This window comes from Oncorhynchus mykiss, chromosome 25, assembly GCF_013265735.2.
Source record: "Oncorhynchus mykiss isolate Arlee chromosome 25, USDA_OmykA_1.1, whole genome shotgun sequence".
In the NCBI taxonomy this organism is placed as follows: Eukaryota; Metazoa; Chordata; class Actinopteri; order Salmoniformes; family Salmonidae; genus Oncorhynchus; species Oncorhynchus mykiss.
This window is the reverse complement of record NC_048589.1, coordinates 7017522-7033767: the sequence shown is the minus strand read 5'-3', so window position 1 is coordinate 7033767 and position 16246 is coordinate 7017522. Positions and strand designations below refer to the sequence as shown.

Sequence of the window (16246 nt, the reverse complement as noted above, 5' to 3'; positions counted from 1 at the left end):
AGAGAGAAACGACAAGGTACAACCTGTGTATGAAATCTGTAAATAAACGTCCACTGTATTGCATGCACTGTATTGGTTCTAATCTCTGTGTAGCTCGTGATACCTATTGGCACGTCACCGCCTTCATGGTGCAGTACCTTGTCATTATTGGTTATATCATCAGTCCCTTGAAAGCGATTCTGGCCAATAGGTGAAGAGGAGGACGAACGCTTTCGGTTAATACTCGCTCGCACTGACAGTGGTTAAATTGGTACGTCCCTGGGCGCACAGAGTAGAGGAGAGTACACCGCGAACGAACTCTTTGGGAGGAGATAGTGATTCTTTTTTTCCCCCCTCGAACAACAACAACTTCATTCAGATATTGCACACAGGGTCGTTAAACTACAGCGATCGAAGCTTGGGGGGGACCAAAGGATTTGATCTGCAAGTTTTTTTTTTCTTGAGCATTTTTTTATTTTTTAAACATTATTTTCATAAGAAAGGATTCTGTTGGAGGCTCGCTCGCACTCTCGACGCAAATATGATGGTCGGGGAGATCGAAGTGAAGGAGAGGCCGAGGCCGAGTCCCGACTATTTGATGCAATTGTTGAACGAAAAGAAGTTGATGACCAGCTTGCCAAATCTGTGCGGCATCTTTACACACCTTGAGAGGCTTCTCGATGAAGGTAAATGCCGCCTTGAGAAATGGAGGTTGGGAGGGAAAGCGTATTTCTCGAGCTCGGTGGGCATTGCTACAAAGAGCGCAGGCATGGTCGCTAGCTACATAGCCCGGCTAACATGGCAGGCTAGCGAGTTCCAGTATCGCAGAGCGCCACACAACTTCTTCTTTTAACTTTACAAATTGATAACTTCGAGGAAGTGAAACTAGTTTCGTGCACCATTCAACCGGGGTTTTTCTCTCCAACCAAACCTCAATTTATTTGTAGCTAAACATGTCGTTTGGCTATACATGTGACGACGAAGTAAAAGTTTTTAGCCCGCTAACTAGCTAGCCAGGACCGACACAACTAGCTCGACATTTTCTTACCAGTGTATATTCTATTATATTGTAGCCTATCCTGTCAAGTTTGATTTGCGGGTGAATAAGAGTTTGTTTTTAGAGAGCCAGTCTCCACGTTTCATCGAACTCGTGTGAAATGGATTGGTAAAAAAAAAAGTCAGGATAAAACGTGCCAGCCTTCGTGGACAACCTTACGATGAAAGTTGCCTATCAAACACAATGCATCTGCCTGTATTCGCTCCATAACAGCTAGTTTTTGTTGGGATAAATACGCATACGCTACTTGTTAATCAGCTGCCTGATGGAATTGCGCCACATCGGAATGTTCATCCACTGTTGCGGTTCGGATTTCGAAACAATGGCTCGGCAGTGGTTGTTTTCCCGTGAAAATATTTCTAGGTTCTTTAGATTTGCAGCTGTGGTCTTTTCGCTAAAAAAAAAATGTTTTTATTAACCGCAAAAAAATATCGACTGCCTAGGTAGGAATTGTGTCGTTTGTTCATTCTATGGTCGTGTTTTGTTACATGCCTTTGTCAGTGCCATCGTCTCAGCCACGTTGTCGCATGATGTTTTCTAGTCTGCCACTTCAGATCCATAGTTTACATAACTATCTGCTGCTATTGCGGCCTATTTCTGTTATATCCAATCATGCAGTTTTGCCCTAACTACTTGCTGACTCATATAACCATCTCATTTGAATCGGCTGTGTAGCAAAAAAAAACGTGCAAGACCGAGTTTGGGAAACCCTCCAATGTACTATTCATAACGGGAGTCGTGTGTGTTTTATGTAATTGAGTAGGCGACGCTAGAGAGCGCCACTTCCCCCTCACTGTCCTGCCCTTATCTATCTGATATGGACAGCTGACTCTAGTCACTTTTCTGAAAATAAAGATTAGTGTCGCTATAGTGCGTTGGTAATGCGAAAAGTATTCAGTTGAATCTAGTCTGGTAAAGTACTTTTTTGAAGACTTGAGTTTTATTCCAAATATAGAACCAAAATGTGTCATGTTTATCTCATGGTGCACATTTTTACCAACCAGTTCAATCAAAGGAGTGTTGTCACCTGTAAAACAGGTTGTTTGCAATGTGACATCTGAAATACCTCCCCAGCCGGCTTCTACCTCTCCAGTCTACCATAAAGCCAGTTTAGATAAACTCACATCTTCCACTAAGCATTGCTAAACTGAATTCTGGAGCGGTTGTTTTGGAGGGAAAAAAATCACAGGGGGAGTGGTTGGAGATGAGACATGTTTGCATGTATTAGGCTGTCTGTTCTACCAACAACAAAATTATGTATATGTGTATATGTATGTATATATGTGGGATTTTTGTTGTTGCTTTAACCCCTGCTCACTCAACCCTTTCCTTCCCTCCCTGCTGTTTTTTCAAGGGAGACAGGAAACTGTGGGGCCTTTTTTTTTCCTCCTGAATTTCATCCTGCCTCCCTACCCCCACTATATTGTACCCAAACTCCTCCAGATAAGAGGAAAAGGGACCAGGCACTAGGGTTTCTCTCTTGCTGAATCGGTTTACCCAACCAGCTCTGGAAGCCTGGCCGCAGTGAACGCTTACCTAGCAGCCCAATGTGGCTGCACCACCCTGGGCTTGTTACTCAAAAGCATTGGGGGAGGTTTAAGAGACTGGGGCTGAGCCCCCCCCCCCCCCTTCCCTGGCTGCACATGAGGTTTCACAATTTGCATGTTGCCTGCCTTCGTCTCTTTCCAGCTCTACAGTTTACTGGGCTTACCACAGCAGCCACCCAAACTTTACCCCTCTGTCAAATGTTGAGTGTGTGTGTGTGAGGAAAATCACCCCAGAGCAGGAGGCTGTCTAGGAGCAGCCCTCTTTGCTCACTCTTTGGACTTGCACTTTCTGGCGTGAGCCCATCCCCATTTATAGTGCACTGCTGTAATATTGAGTACAAACGTCACCTGAGTGTAGGGAAAAGCATTACCATGCCATAGCATGTTTATAAAGTAGACTGCTGCTATTAATCACAGTGGGAAGCTAGTCGTGTGGGGTACATTTGCGTGCCATTCAGGTTATGCAAATGCAGACCACGGTTTCAGTAGGTGGCGAGGATAAACGTTGCAGTTCATTATGATTTCTGTCTGAGAGGACAGCTTGCAGACTGCAGTGATTTTGTTTATTTAACCTTGGGTTATTGTGTGAATAATTTGAATCCAATGAGGTGTCAGCAGATTTTTCCAGGAAGTAGTTTACAGCCTGGGATGCTATTTAGGTTGCATAGGAAGTGGCACTATAGGAATCACACCTGTCTAGTTCATTTAGTCAAGGTGACCCTGGTACCTGCTGATGAGTGACTGAATGACAACGGGAGTTGGCTGAAGGAAATACCCTTGAATACCCTTCAGCAGCATTGTCCTTGTCAAGACTTATTATGGAGAAGTACACTGGAAAGTTCTCATATTGAGAATAATAATTTACTCACAGGTAGTGTTGCATGGTATGCTCAAACATCTGTACTTTTTGAATGCAAGAACATGTAAAATGGTTCTGTTGTAGAATTTTGGTACTTTTGTCAAATTTGTCTCACTGATCAAGTCTGTATTAGAGCAGCCGATGTACTCTTTATAGCGCAAGTGCACCATGTCTGCTCCAATTAACCTGCGCTGGGAGTCTAGGCTGCATGTTAACTTTTGTGAAACATGAGAAGGGAGCTGAGGAAGAATGGGCTAGAACATTACAATGCAATGGGCCTCGGCTACATCTTGATTTACCCAGTCTATCAATAGAATTTAATAAATGTAGCTTTAGATTGGTTAAAGCAATGTATGCATGAATCAATTCGACTCAGCATAATGGATGTAAGTTTTTGAACGTAGTGATGTTAAACTTAAAATATGTCTGATGATTGAATAGCACAGTAGCTGAGTTTGTCTGTATTAAGTGCCATTGTGACTTGCTAATATGCTTTGTTTTACCATGATACGAAACCTGGTATTGAAGTCATTCTGGTGTGCTGGCGCTACTCCACTGCCTCATCTCACATACAAATGCACCGTGACCACATGACAAGATGCCCTCTGTCTAAATTGAACAGCTGAAGCAAAGTCAACTGGAAGGGGAAGGAAGTTAAGGTTCTCTCCTTCAGAGCTCTGCTGACAGCTGCGGACACACTCGTATACAACACACATTCCGGTGCCTTCAACTTGGTGTGTGTGCGCAGCTGTTTCCATGGCGAGGGAAAGCCAACATCATGAGCATTAGCCCCTGTGACCCCCTTGTGTAACAACTACTCCCGGTTCCCTGGTTTAGCTCGGCTGCAAGATGCGTGTGTTGCCTAGGTCCTTTATATTGCTGGTGTGTATTGAGCCAGTCAAGGTCACTTGACTTGACAGGCGTTTTTGAAAGCGGGTCATCTTTCTGTGGTGACACCTGCCATGTTTTTGTCTTTTTTATTATCATTTTTACATTATTGTCATCACCCCAACAAGCAAACTTGTTTAAACAAATTGCAGTGTTTTCTGTTGGCGTGGAGATCCTATAACATTTTCCAAGGCAGCTGACGTACAGGCAATTGGTTTAGAGCGGGTAAGGGTAAGCACTAAATCAGTATAGACTGTTTAGTCATCTCTTTGGATGCCAAACCCGATGACTTTTTACTCAAACCGAATCTGTTTTGTTCAAAGGCCGTCTCTACAATCTCCATCTAACCCTTGTTGCTCAAGTCACGCCGTTCGAGCAGACTGATTCCCCGCTAACCGAAGCACAATGGATAGTTTTGTGTTTACGGTTTGGTGCTGGTGTTTAATCAGATGCTTCCTTGTGATTTGTCATGTTTTTTTTTAGAGGAGTGAATCTGTTTAGGCACTGGAAGTCCCCTGGGACAGTTGGGGTTTAGAGTTGGCCCTTAATAAAGATTACAGAAGAGTATGCGGTTCTGTCGGTCTATACCCAGTCCCTGCCCGTTGCCGAGGCACTTCATTTCCTGCCGTAGGGTGACCCTTTGCAAGCACGGGGCAGGGCTAGATCCGCACTAACCTTTGACACGCAATCAATTTGCCACCAAACAAGATTGAGTGCCACTCGCAAAGTAAGACGGTGCCTGGGGCTTTCAGAGACAAAAGCTCTCAACTGGGGAGGGGGATCGGGGCATGGTTGTTGTGTAGGCTGAAACCTTTTATGGGTCTCTGTCACCCTCCCCTCCACACCCCTGCCTCTGATTCCCTCCCAAGGCACCACTTATAAGATAGAATTTAATTAACAAGACCATTCACTGAGTGACCAGTTGTAAAGCTGAGTTGCAGGCCTGATTTTCTCAATTGCTCCCTTGTGCTCTCCGTGGGTAATAAAATGGGCAGCCAGAGGAGGCTGACAGGGTGAGTGCAAGGCTGTCCCAGGATCCATAGTGTCTCACCCCCCCCCCCCCCCCCGGGACTATCTGATGCCCGCATGCTGTTGTCTGTGAGCTCAGCCTGGCTCACGGCCCTGTGCAGGCCAGCCCTGCTTCAGCTGATGAAGTCATCCTCCAACAGGCCCTGCCTGCCCTGTTATCTCGGGCCACAATCCCGTGAGTGCTGGGGCGGTCTTATCACAACCGCCTCTGCCCCAGTTGTCTGGCTTTTTCTGTCACCCAAGCCACTCTGCGTTTTGGCTGCTTACAAGCAGCCATTTATGGGATCTTACATTTTATTTTCCCTTTCTAATTTAAAATTGAGTTCAGTTTAGCTGTTCTCTGAACTTGAGCAACTCCAAGTTCCACAAGCAAGGTCACGGTGCTTCCTGTCAGAAGGGAAATGGCACAGCATTTGGAACACTGGATAACAAATTATGCATGGCGTGAACAGGACATGACAGTTTAGAGACGTTTTAATCTGTAACGTAGCCAAGTTCGTTGTGTGTGCCGGAAATTGGACCACTCAAATCATTGAATTATCATTAAATGCATAGGCTACTTTACTATTGCACTGCGCTACTTGATCGTACTCAACCCATTAACTTGATTTTTGAGGACCATATGTTTTCTTTAGAATGTAAATTCATGGCTATGGTCTTAAGAAACTATATTTCAAATGATCAGAATAGCGCCGAGTTTACTGTTCCAAAGGCGTGCATACACTAGGGCCCTAATAAAATCCCTGTTGTGGAAAGTGCAGGCGGATTCCAGACATGTAAAGCAGAATGCAACTATTTTTACATTTAATTTAGTTGGATAACCACTAAGTGTTTTGAACTTAATTTGCCAAACATAATCATAAGACATTAACAAAATGCATCGGTGATGTTTATTCATCTTTCCTGAAACGGAACAGGAATGCCTCTGTGTGCGCGTATGTCTGGTCTTCACTTTGTATAGAGTTGATCATTTTTTTTTTTTTTAAGTTTAGTGTGAGAACCTGGAATTTTTTTCGAACGGACACCTGATAAAATGTTACAGAACTGAATCGGGCAAAATAAATCAAACTGATTTGATAGGACCCTAATGCACCATCAGAATTCATAGCAGGCAGTGCACTGGGGGTGTGTCGTTTTAGTATATTTTTGGCCACCCTTAAGGTGAGTGTCAATGTCTTTCCAGTTACCCTGTTCTGTTATTTCATCAACTGACTAACCCAGTGCACTGCTAGCTATGAATTCAATCAGATGGCGTGTGCATGTTTAGGTAAAGACATACTGTCCTGTTTGGAACACTGACAAGTAGAGTAATTAATTTATTTTTTTTGCTCTATCTGATTTGATTGGGCCCATCCGTGCCACAACAGCTGTCTTGGTTCTTTTGTTTATTTTTGGAATGTTTTAGCTTAAACTCATCCTCCCTAGACTTTGCCCTATCCCTTCCTCTGCCCAGTTTGTGCATGTGAGAAACATGCCTAGCTAAAGGAACTAACACCCATTTCAGGCAGAAGGGGTCGCCTAAGTTTGGTTTAGTCTCTGGGAAAGACGACCAGCCTGTTTCGACGCTTCATAAAATGGCTGAAGGCAAAGCCCTACTCCTTTATGTCCCTTTTCCTGTGTAATGGGTTTCACATGACTGGTTAGGGGACTGGTTAGGGGAGCAGCAATAGGAGGGCATAGGCCACTTGTGGTCTGAGGTTGAGGCCCGTTGGACGCAACTGCCAAATTATCTAAAACGACGGAGGCGACTTATAGTAACAGCTCTGCCAATTGCACACTCCCTCAACTTGAGACATCTGAGGCATTGTGTTTTGACAACACATTTTAGTGGCCTTTTGTCCCTAGCACAAGGTGTACCTGTTATGATCATGCTGTTTAACCCTCTAGAGCCAGGGAGGGGGGGTTCTAAGCTAAGACATGGAATTGTTTTAAGATGGTATGACCAAGAATCAGTTAGCTATTTTGAATTTCAAGACCCCCGGAGGCATCAAAATATAGAGGCATTTCTGCTATTAACCAATGGATGCATTGAATAACAGATTCACTACATGGAACAACCAGCTGGCAAAAACAAAATCTGTTCTAGTGTGTGTCCTATATCTGAGAGATATAAGAGAGATCAGTAAACAGTGTTTTTTTGCCTAGTTCAGTGTCTAAAAGGGACGCATCTCCATACTTGAATAGAAATAAATTGTTACTGGGAACCTTCAGAAGAACCCTAGAGCAGAATTGAGAACGGCATTGTTCATGAGTCATCTTTCAGTAGACTGGTCAATACTTTGTAGGCCAAACCGTTGAGACACTAGACATTTTTGTGAATGCCTTTATCTTTCTAGGGATGTCTCATGGTCTGACAAATACGGCTCTAGCTCTGCCACCTTTCACTGCAGATGCGGGGGTTGACATCTGCAGATGTGGTGGATTGAGACGCAGCCCATGCAAAACTCTAGTTATGTTAATTAGATATCCGGGGGGGTTGTGGAAATTGTAGATTAACCCTTAATCAGCTTCTCAATATGCCAAACCTGTCAGGTGGATGGATTATCTTGGCAAAGGAGAAATGCTCACTAATTGGCATGTGATAAAATTTCACAAGCTTTTTGTGCATATCTTTTTCAACTGATGGAACTTGGAACCAACACTTTACATGTTGCGTTTTTGTTCAGTATTGTTTCTCAAGGTGCTTCTGTCTCCTGTGAGTTGTAAGAGTCCACCTGCGACTGCTTTAAAAAATAAACATAAAAAAATCTCCAATTCACTCCTCCCTCGTCCACACGACTCCTTCGAATAGCTCCCATTCCACTCCTTCCAACACTCTCTCTTTGTCTCATTTGTTTTTGCTCTAGTCTGAGTCAATTGAGTCTCGGGGCTGGCTGTTGCTGCAGATGGGGCCTAACAATTCGGCTCCATGGGAGTTGCTGTGTAATTTGTCAGCGTTTCCCCCCCCCCCCCTTCATCTTTTAGTTTTTTGACACACAGAGCAGGTAGGTGGAGAAATTAGCTGATTCTCGTTCTCTCTGCTGGCATTCTTTCCCTCTCTTCTGAGAGGAATGGCAAGCATTAGCGGCTAGCTGAGGAATTTAGGGTAGCTTGAAGTGCGCTTAACCGATATCACTCAGTTTTTCCAAATGCCTACTGTTAGTGAATTTTAACTCCATTTGATCTACAGTACATTAACTGTAGACAACCTTTGATCTGCCTTGTGCATATCATGCAGGACTTATTTTTGGAACATTTAGTCCTGGAATAAAGCCCTGAAAGCTTTCTAGCTCCCGCTCATATCCTCCATAAATGCTACAACAGATCCATTTTTCAGGCAGTTTGCAACCTTCGACTTCTCCTTGCAAGGCACAAGCCGCAATTTTTTTTAAATCAACAATGAATCATTTACTTGTCTCAAACTTGTTGTTTCTCTAACGCTTCTGTAGCTGAGCATTACCCTCCCCTCTGGGCATATGAGACCATCATTAGCACTACACCATCAAATATGTAGAGGGTAGTGCCATTCAGATCCCAAGGCTCTGCCTGTTTTCCCCCTGCAAAGAATGCTCCTTCATCTGTTTCTCTCGCCATACAGCAACCTGTTAACATTCTCCTTTCTATTGTCTGTGGAAGGGTGTGCCTGTCTTGTAAAGACTGACTTTACCTTGGTGGTTGAGTACGAATGTGGCTTAGTCCTCTCAATCTGTAAGCCTTAGCCTAGTTTCACCCTGGCAGTGAGTGTAGACTGCTCACCTGACAAAGGTGTTGTTTTTTTTTAAATTATCCCGAAGAACAGGTTTGTGTAAATCGAGACTTGCGGTTGAGGGTAAATGCAAACGGTCAGGGTACCTTGAAGCAATTTGTGGTGATAGTTGCTGAATTCCACACTGCAGTTGCTCAAGTCAGTGCATCTCCTTGTCCCGTCTCCTTCCCTGAACTTGGGTTAGTGGTTGCATCACAGCATCCGGTGATACCGGCAGAGCACCAGGAGGTTGACGGTAGCAGTGTTCTGCAAGTTTGCCTTCCTCTGCTCTCAATGTTGCCGACTGACAACTACAGTAGGGCCGTGAGCGCCTGTATGAAATTATAGAATTGCATATGGGCAGGTTGAATGATGGCTCTTTTTCTAGAAGTATTTGTTCTGATATTTTGCTGCCTGTTTGTTTTGCTAAAGGATTAGCCTGATTTATCAGTTTGAGATTTGACTAGATTAGAAGCAAACACAATGGCTGTTTCTGTGCTTTTTTTTTTTTTGGTTTTAATTGGGGAAACAAAAGCTTATTTAACACCATTACACAAAATGAAAGCATAAACAACATTCCCAGGGGGAAAATAATGGGAAATCATTGTGGCCCTAATGAAAGGGTTAGTGTGTTTTCTAGGCACAGAGAATTGATTGATTGTGTGCACTGAATGGAAAGGGGAGCAAGGCCGAGAGGGTGTGGGCGATAAAGAGAATGCATATGTGCTTCTGAATGAGGTCTTCTCCCAGGCTGAGGGGAAGGTCAGTTGCCCTCCCTCCCCCCTCAGTTCGACACAATGATCCCTTGTGTTGTAGGGCCAACAACCCACTATCACCAATGGTACTACCGTGCTAGTACCCACTACAACCGTTGTCCACTCTAAGTAGGGGCCGATAAAAGCAGTGGCCCTTCATAAAGATTACGAGGGAGGAGGGGAGAAAATGTGTTAGATAAGATTAGTATAATGGGATATCTGTATACGATGCTCTTGCTGTGTGCAGCAGGCCAGAGTCCGTATCCTCTGGGCTCCTGAATCGATGCAGAGGCACTGGCTGGTCTGTCACATTCAGGTGAGGTATCGTCTCGGGGCCCTAATCTGCAGCGATGGACTGCTCCCCGTTTCCCTAGCTCGCCTGGTAGACTTTTTTTTTAATGTTATTTTTTTCCCCTTCCACCTTAATTTTCTCCTCTCGGAAGTTCACGGATTGCGCTTGACACTGGCTCAAACTGTCGGTGGTGTGAGCATTTCCTCAACCCTTTTCCTTATTTGTATTGACCATCTGACACACTCGATGAGAGGCTCTGGTTCTTTTTTCCTCCTCACCACATGCCTCTGCTAGAATGAATATTGCATCGTTTTGTGATTTGGTAAATTATGCACTTTTTTTTCTCAAGAGGCATAACATGAATGTATCATACACTGATTTCTTATTGTGCAAAACACTAACATGCTGACTACACTGGCCATGTGCATGTTTTTTGTCCATCCACACCAGATGTGATAATGACACGCAGGTTGAAATGTCAAAATGAACTCTGAACCAACTATTAATTTGGGGACGGGTCAAAACAAACATTCACAGACATTTAGTTAGCTAGCTTGCTGTTATATAATTTGTTCTGGGATATAGACATTAAGTTATTTTACCAGAAATGCATACGTTTTTAAATTTCTAAATCTTTCTAGAATTGAGTCGCACAATTTTCTTTACTGACAATTAATCCACTGATTTTTAAAAGGAAACCTAGTTAGTTTCCAGTAATCTCTCCTCCAGCCGCCTTCTGTGGACTTTATATGACGGTTGGCAACTAACTTTAAGGTGCGTTACTGTCACTAACTGGACTGGAGTGTGGACCTCGGTTCAATCACCCACACGGGTATCTACTCCTAAAAACCAATGAGGAGGAGGGACTTGCAGAGAGCGTCAAATAGAACCAACTTTTAGGTTAGTGCCTGGCCAACGCCCGTTGACGTGCGCGACAGGTTTAGATGAAATGATTGGATAACATTTGTGTGCGCTGCAAAATAAATGCGCACAACGCGTGCAGTGTGATCAGCATTTACGAATGCTCAGACCCGTGTCTAGTTTTCCATGGGAATTGTGAATGACTCCCATGTCCTTGACGCTGTCCTAAGCCGTTTTACATCGGTGTGGTGAGAAGTCCGTAACACAATAACTTGCCAGCCTACCTTCTCCGCTCTGTCGAAGTCTGGCACATTCTATGGCTGCTTGCTATTTCCTCCTAGTACTCTCTCTCTCCCCCTCTGTTTTCTCCTGTCTATGGCATGGCAGTAATTCTGCCTGAGGGGTACATTTCCTCTTATCTGAAGACCAGTGCTGACATTAAAGGCCTGTTACGGGGCCTGTCTATTTGCATTAGCCCTGGGTCAGCCATTCTTCAAACCAGCCTCCCCTGCTCTGGGTTTCTCTAGACTAACCAGACTGCCCTGCTCCGCTCTCATCCCTCCCATCCTCATCAGACAGCCAGCACTCTGAAAACAATCAATGCCTAAACCCTTAAGCATGCCCAGGGACTCTGATGACTTTCCTGACTCACTGCTGACCAATCAGGGCGGAAATTGTTTGCTTGATGCTATGATATCCTGACCCACTTCTGCACCCCCCCCCCCCCCCCCCCCCTTCCAAAACCTGATGAGCGCCTTGTTTCAGCGTCAACACGAACTGGTAGTTATGCTTACTAGGGGATGACCAGGCAAAGATCAGACTGGTTTTCCTTCCCACATTCCCCCATCATCACAGCCTGTTCATATACAGCCACTGTTGAGCCACAAGTTTTGGCAGGTTCAACCAGAGCTGCACAGTGATGTTACCACCTTGCACGCAGCATGTTATTCTATGTGAAGTTGTTGTCTAGCCGCTCCATGCCCCAAGGCATCATCACTTATCACATTGCGGCCATTATGTCACTACCGGCATTTAGTCTGTTGCTCTCCGGCCCTGGTGTAAACGCTTCCTGTCATAGCATGACCTCTCCTCTATCCCTGCTAATTGAAGCCAAAGTAATGCTGTTGTGCGTCATTGTCTCTTACCCTTCCCACCAATGGATGTGATGGAGAGCGCCCTCTGCTCCTCTCCCCTTCACCATAACAGTAAGTCACAAGGCCACCTTAATGACCGTTCGACTAACGACATCCATTGGGAAAGGCACAGATTGCTTTTGCCCGCCTCTATGGCGTGGGGAAAGCCCCATCGAGACAGTGACAATAGGTGCCCTACTCTGACCTCTGAGTGACTTAATTTTTTTTTTCTATAGTGCTGCCTTTGAAGGTTTGTAAGACTGCAAGGTGCAAGCATCCTTCACTCTAGGGTAATATGAAGGATGGGTTAAGGGGAGGTTTTGTGTAATATTTTTTGGGGGGTACAGGAATAATTAGCCATCTGAGTGGCAGGATGGCATAAACCCCCCCCCCCCCCCCCCACCCCGTAGGATGTTATGAGGGCGCTTCAGGCTCGGAGGAAGCAGGGCAGTTATCTTTTAACACATTCCTTCCTCTTCTGACAGCTGGACACTTCCTGTCATTGTGGTGTGGCTGCTGTCTTCCTTGTTATGTGTGTTTGTTTTCAGCCTGCTACTCTGCCCTGGCAAGCACCGAAAGGAAATGCTTCCTCTGGCGATCGTTACAGGCCTTCCAGTGGAAACATGTGGCCATGGCCTCTGTCTGCCTCTGTTCCCCTCAACAGACACACAATCAACCCAACATCCCAGTCCTTTCCTGTTATTCCCCCCTGTTAACTCGCATCCTAGAATGCTTAGCAGATGGCTTGTATTCTCTAAAGCAGTGTGGGTGAGGGCCTAAGGGCCAGACTGAAGGTGGGTGGTGCTTACTTCTCCTGCTGGATCAGCCATCACGATGAGGAAGTGGGTTAACATAAACAGGGGGTGAGTCTGGAGAGTCGATCACACAGCACGTGTATTTATTATTATTAAATGAGCTCCCTTGAAAAGGGAGAATAAAAGTGTGAGATTAATACCCCACTTTAAGTCCGCAGAGACACAATCTTACCAGTTTGTCTCTACAGAGTGGTCTGTTGGCTCTTTTGTAATGCTGCTGAAGGGTGGAGTTTCCCTCTTAACACACAGCAGACAAATTTAGGCATAGTTTGGGAGTTTCTTTATCCCCCCCCAGGGCACCAATCCTCTTTCCAAGAAGTATCCCCAAAGATGGATGGAAACATTTTAGAGCACTTTCCAATTTAACACTACATATCCCATCCCTTTTTGTGATGGTAGAAAAGCAGCAATAATGTTTATCTTTATTTTGGTTTTTTAAACTGGTGGTTGCATTTGGGTGCATTAGAATTACTATTTGGTGAATTGCATCATTTGCAGGATTTGCTGAGTGGACCATTGGCATCAAGCACTACCCTTTTCTCCTTACATTACTGTTATGCTACATGAATGTTGGCATGTGGCTGCCAATGGGAGGGATCCAATGGTGTTAAGAGCAGCGTGAGTTTGTGTATTTTCCGTTACCCTGTGTCGCCGGCTTGTGGTGCTAAGGGCAACATGGCTAGTGAGCACCCTGGGGGTGTCTTCCTAATGTACCTCCACGTGTAGAGTACTGAGAGCCCCGCGGCGGCCATTAAGAGGGAAGCCATTATGGCTCTGCATTGGCCAGGCCCTCGTGAGTGCGCTGTCCTCCAACAACAGACCTCTCCCTGTGCAGCAAACAAGCACTCCCATGCCTCATTGAGCTGATACCGTACCCCCGTTCGCACCCAGACCATAAAGCAGTTCCACATGTGGTGATCCCCTGTTCTAATTTTAGTAGCAGGTCTTAATAGCTCTGCAGAGATCCCGAGGTCTCTTCGTTTTCAGATCTGATCAGATCTTTGGGAATGCTCGCAAATGTTCAGGTTTCACTTTTTTGCTTTTTTTGCTTTTTTGAGTTGGCTGAGATGTTGGCTAGCAATATTGCCAAATTAGCACTTCAGTTCTGCATTAGTCAGTTGAGTCAGGCCTATACGCCTACCTTCTACTCACTGGCTGTCCAGTCAGACTTCCACAGCCATGCCGAATTTCCATTTCACTGCCTGTTCTTTTCTTGCCAACAGTATAGGAAATGATGACTACAGCAGCCTGCTTTGGTCTGTGGCACAGTACACGGACCCAGAGATTCGCCAAAGCTGTGGGACCCAAATGCATGACTGTTCCTCCTGTGTGAATGTCTGTTTTCATTGTCTAATTGACACGCTGACCAGCTATGACACATCCTATTGGAGTCATCATGCTGCCGCAACCCGTTGCCAAGAGGCACATTAAGCCACGTTTGTCAGATTTTCGGCTGCTAGCGCCGGCAACCTCAGAAGCACTGCTATTATTGTCTCTTTCGCTGACAAATGTTGGCTTCCGTCAGAACACCAACACACTGAATCTATCCAATTCTTGGCTAACTGCTGAAATGCTTCAACTAGCAGGCAGGGAAGAAGTTTGTAGCGATCAGAGGAAAAGGGATTTTAAAATAATTCCCCTCAACCAGAAAGCTATAAGCAGCTCAAATAGTCAAGTTTGGCTTGATACTGGTAAAGGGTCTATTTGTGCTGTTTCTGCGCTGAGGCGATTCACCCCTTTAAAAATATATATATTTTATTGTTGTGGAAATTATCCACAAAGGACCTGCACAGTGCATGTAGCGGTCATTTCGATATCCTTTTCCTGCCCTTAGAAGCAGCTCTGCGCCCGCTCATTGACTGCTATCGAGCAGAACGTGCTGCTTTTCAGAAATGTGTTCTCTACACCATGCAGCCTTACACTTTGTCCCTACCCAATCTATGCAGCGAACTGTGTTTGGGAAGTACTGTGAAGCATCGAACGACCAAACCAAATTTGTGCTGTTGTATTTCCTATCTTGGCTCACATCAGGCCCAGTGGAGAGATGGAGGATTGAGAGGCCTTGTTAGTCGTTTATTGAGTAGCATATCCGCTCAAAGAACTGGCGCCAGAGGTTTTTACTCCGACTGCGTAGCAGAGTCCTGCAAACATAAATCGTTCACTGGCTCGCCTGGGAAACCGCAGTGTCATTCCTTTCAATGGCAGTTTAGTGCTTTCATTTTGTTTTGGCCCAGCAATTACATCGGCCCCTGAGAATATTGAGGCCTGCCTAGGATTTGCCACAGTCATCCATCTCACTGGTCAATGCACGTCTTGGCCGCTAACTCAGATTATAGAGAAGCTAACGCTGAAACTCAAGTGTTTTAATTGACGAGACTGCTGTTTGTCCTCTTAAAAGCAGAAATGAATGTTTTCATGGCTCAATCGCCCGCATATTAGATTTTTGGTCACCTTTTTTAAGAGCCCTTTTCTCATACCTTCTGCCGCAAAGCGTTAACTGTTGAAGTGGAGTGTCGCTTTGGATAAAATCGCCTGGGACTGGAAGGGAATGCATTAAGCCCAAATATATGTTCGCTCATGAGCTTTGTGATAGCTAAAGTGCGCTGCTACAAAGTGGATAAACGTGTACCTTTGCAAATGCTCTTCTCCACCGCGGGGGTGTATTTTTTTTATTTTTTATTTTTAAGCGGCCGTCCTTCTTACCCTTTCCTCATCTGACGTCACGGGATGGAGAACAGCATTATGGCGGACTGAATCCCTACCTGGATTTGGCTTGGCTTTTGCCTGTCCCAGTTCTTTCTTATCCTTTCTCCTGTTATGTGGTGTGCTGGACACAGTTTTTATTCCCTGACGTAAGGGCTCAGGGTTGTCAAGAGGACGGCCTCTTCCAGAGAGCTGCAGCAAGACGAGGACGAAGCAGTTAATGTCTCTACGGAACTCTTTATTTTTAGACTTACTAATGATCCGTTGTCCCAGACCTCATGGATCTTGTTTAGATTGCTGCTCTCTGCCCTTAAACCTGATTAGATTATTCCCCTCTGCTGTTTCCACTGGTTCCTTTCTAGGGCAATTGGAGACCCATGACTCTTCACAGTTGACTGTAAAATCATGTTTGACTGCAGCCCTATGTCATCTTTGCATCTCTACCAAATAAAATGTTCCTTCCATCTCTTCTCCTTTCCATGCCTGAATCGTCCCCCCTCCTTCAAGCCTGAGTCTCGCCTACCCTAGAACTTGACTACTATGACTTGATTGTTTACACCGAGTAGATGAACACGTCACCGTGGTCTGCTCTGTGTGCAGAAAT

At 45.0% G+C, this 16246-nt stretch overlaps 1 protein-coding gene across 5 annotated transcripts in view; it reads left to right on the top strand.

Moving 5' to 3' along the window:
• Positions 1-218: 218 nt before the first annotated feature.
• The window catches only part of LOC110505280 (protein quaking-A), an 85854-nt gene continuing 69826 nt past the window's right edge, over positions 219-16246 (top strand). For all 5 annotated transcript variants that reach the window (XM_036963038.1, XM_036963037.1, XM_036963035.1 and 2 more), the window contains exon 1: positions 219-665. In XM_036963038.1, coding sequence (XP_036818933.1) covers positions 521-665 — 145 coding nt within the window. In that variant the 5' untranslated portion in view covers positions 219-520. The remainder of the gene's footprint in view (positions 666-16246) is intronic.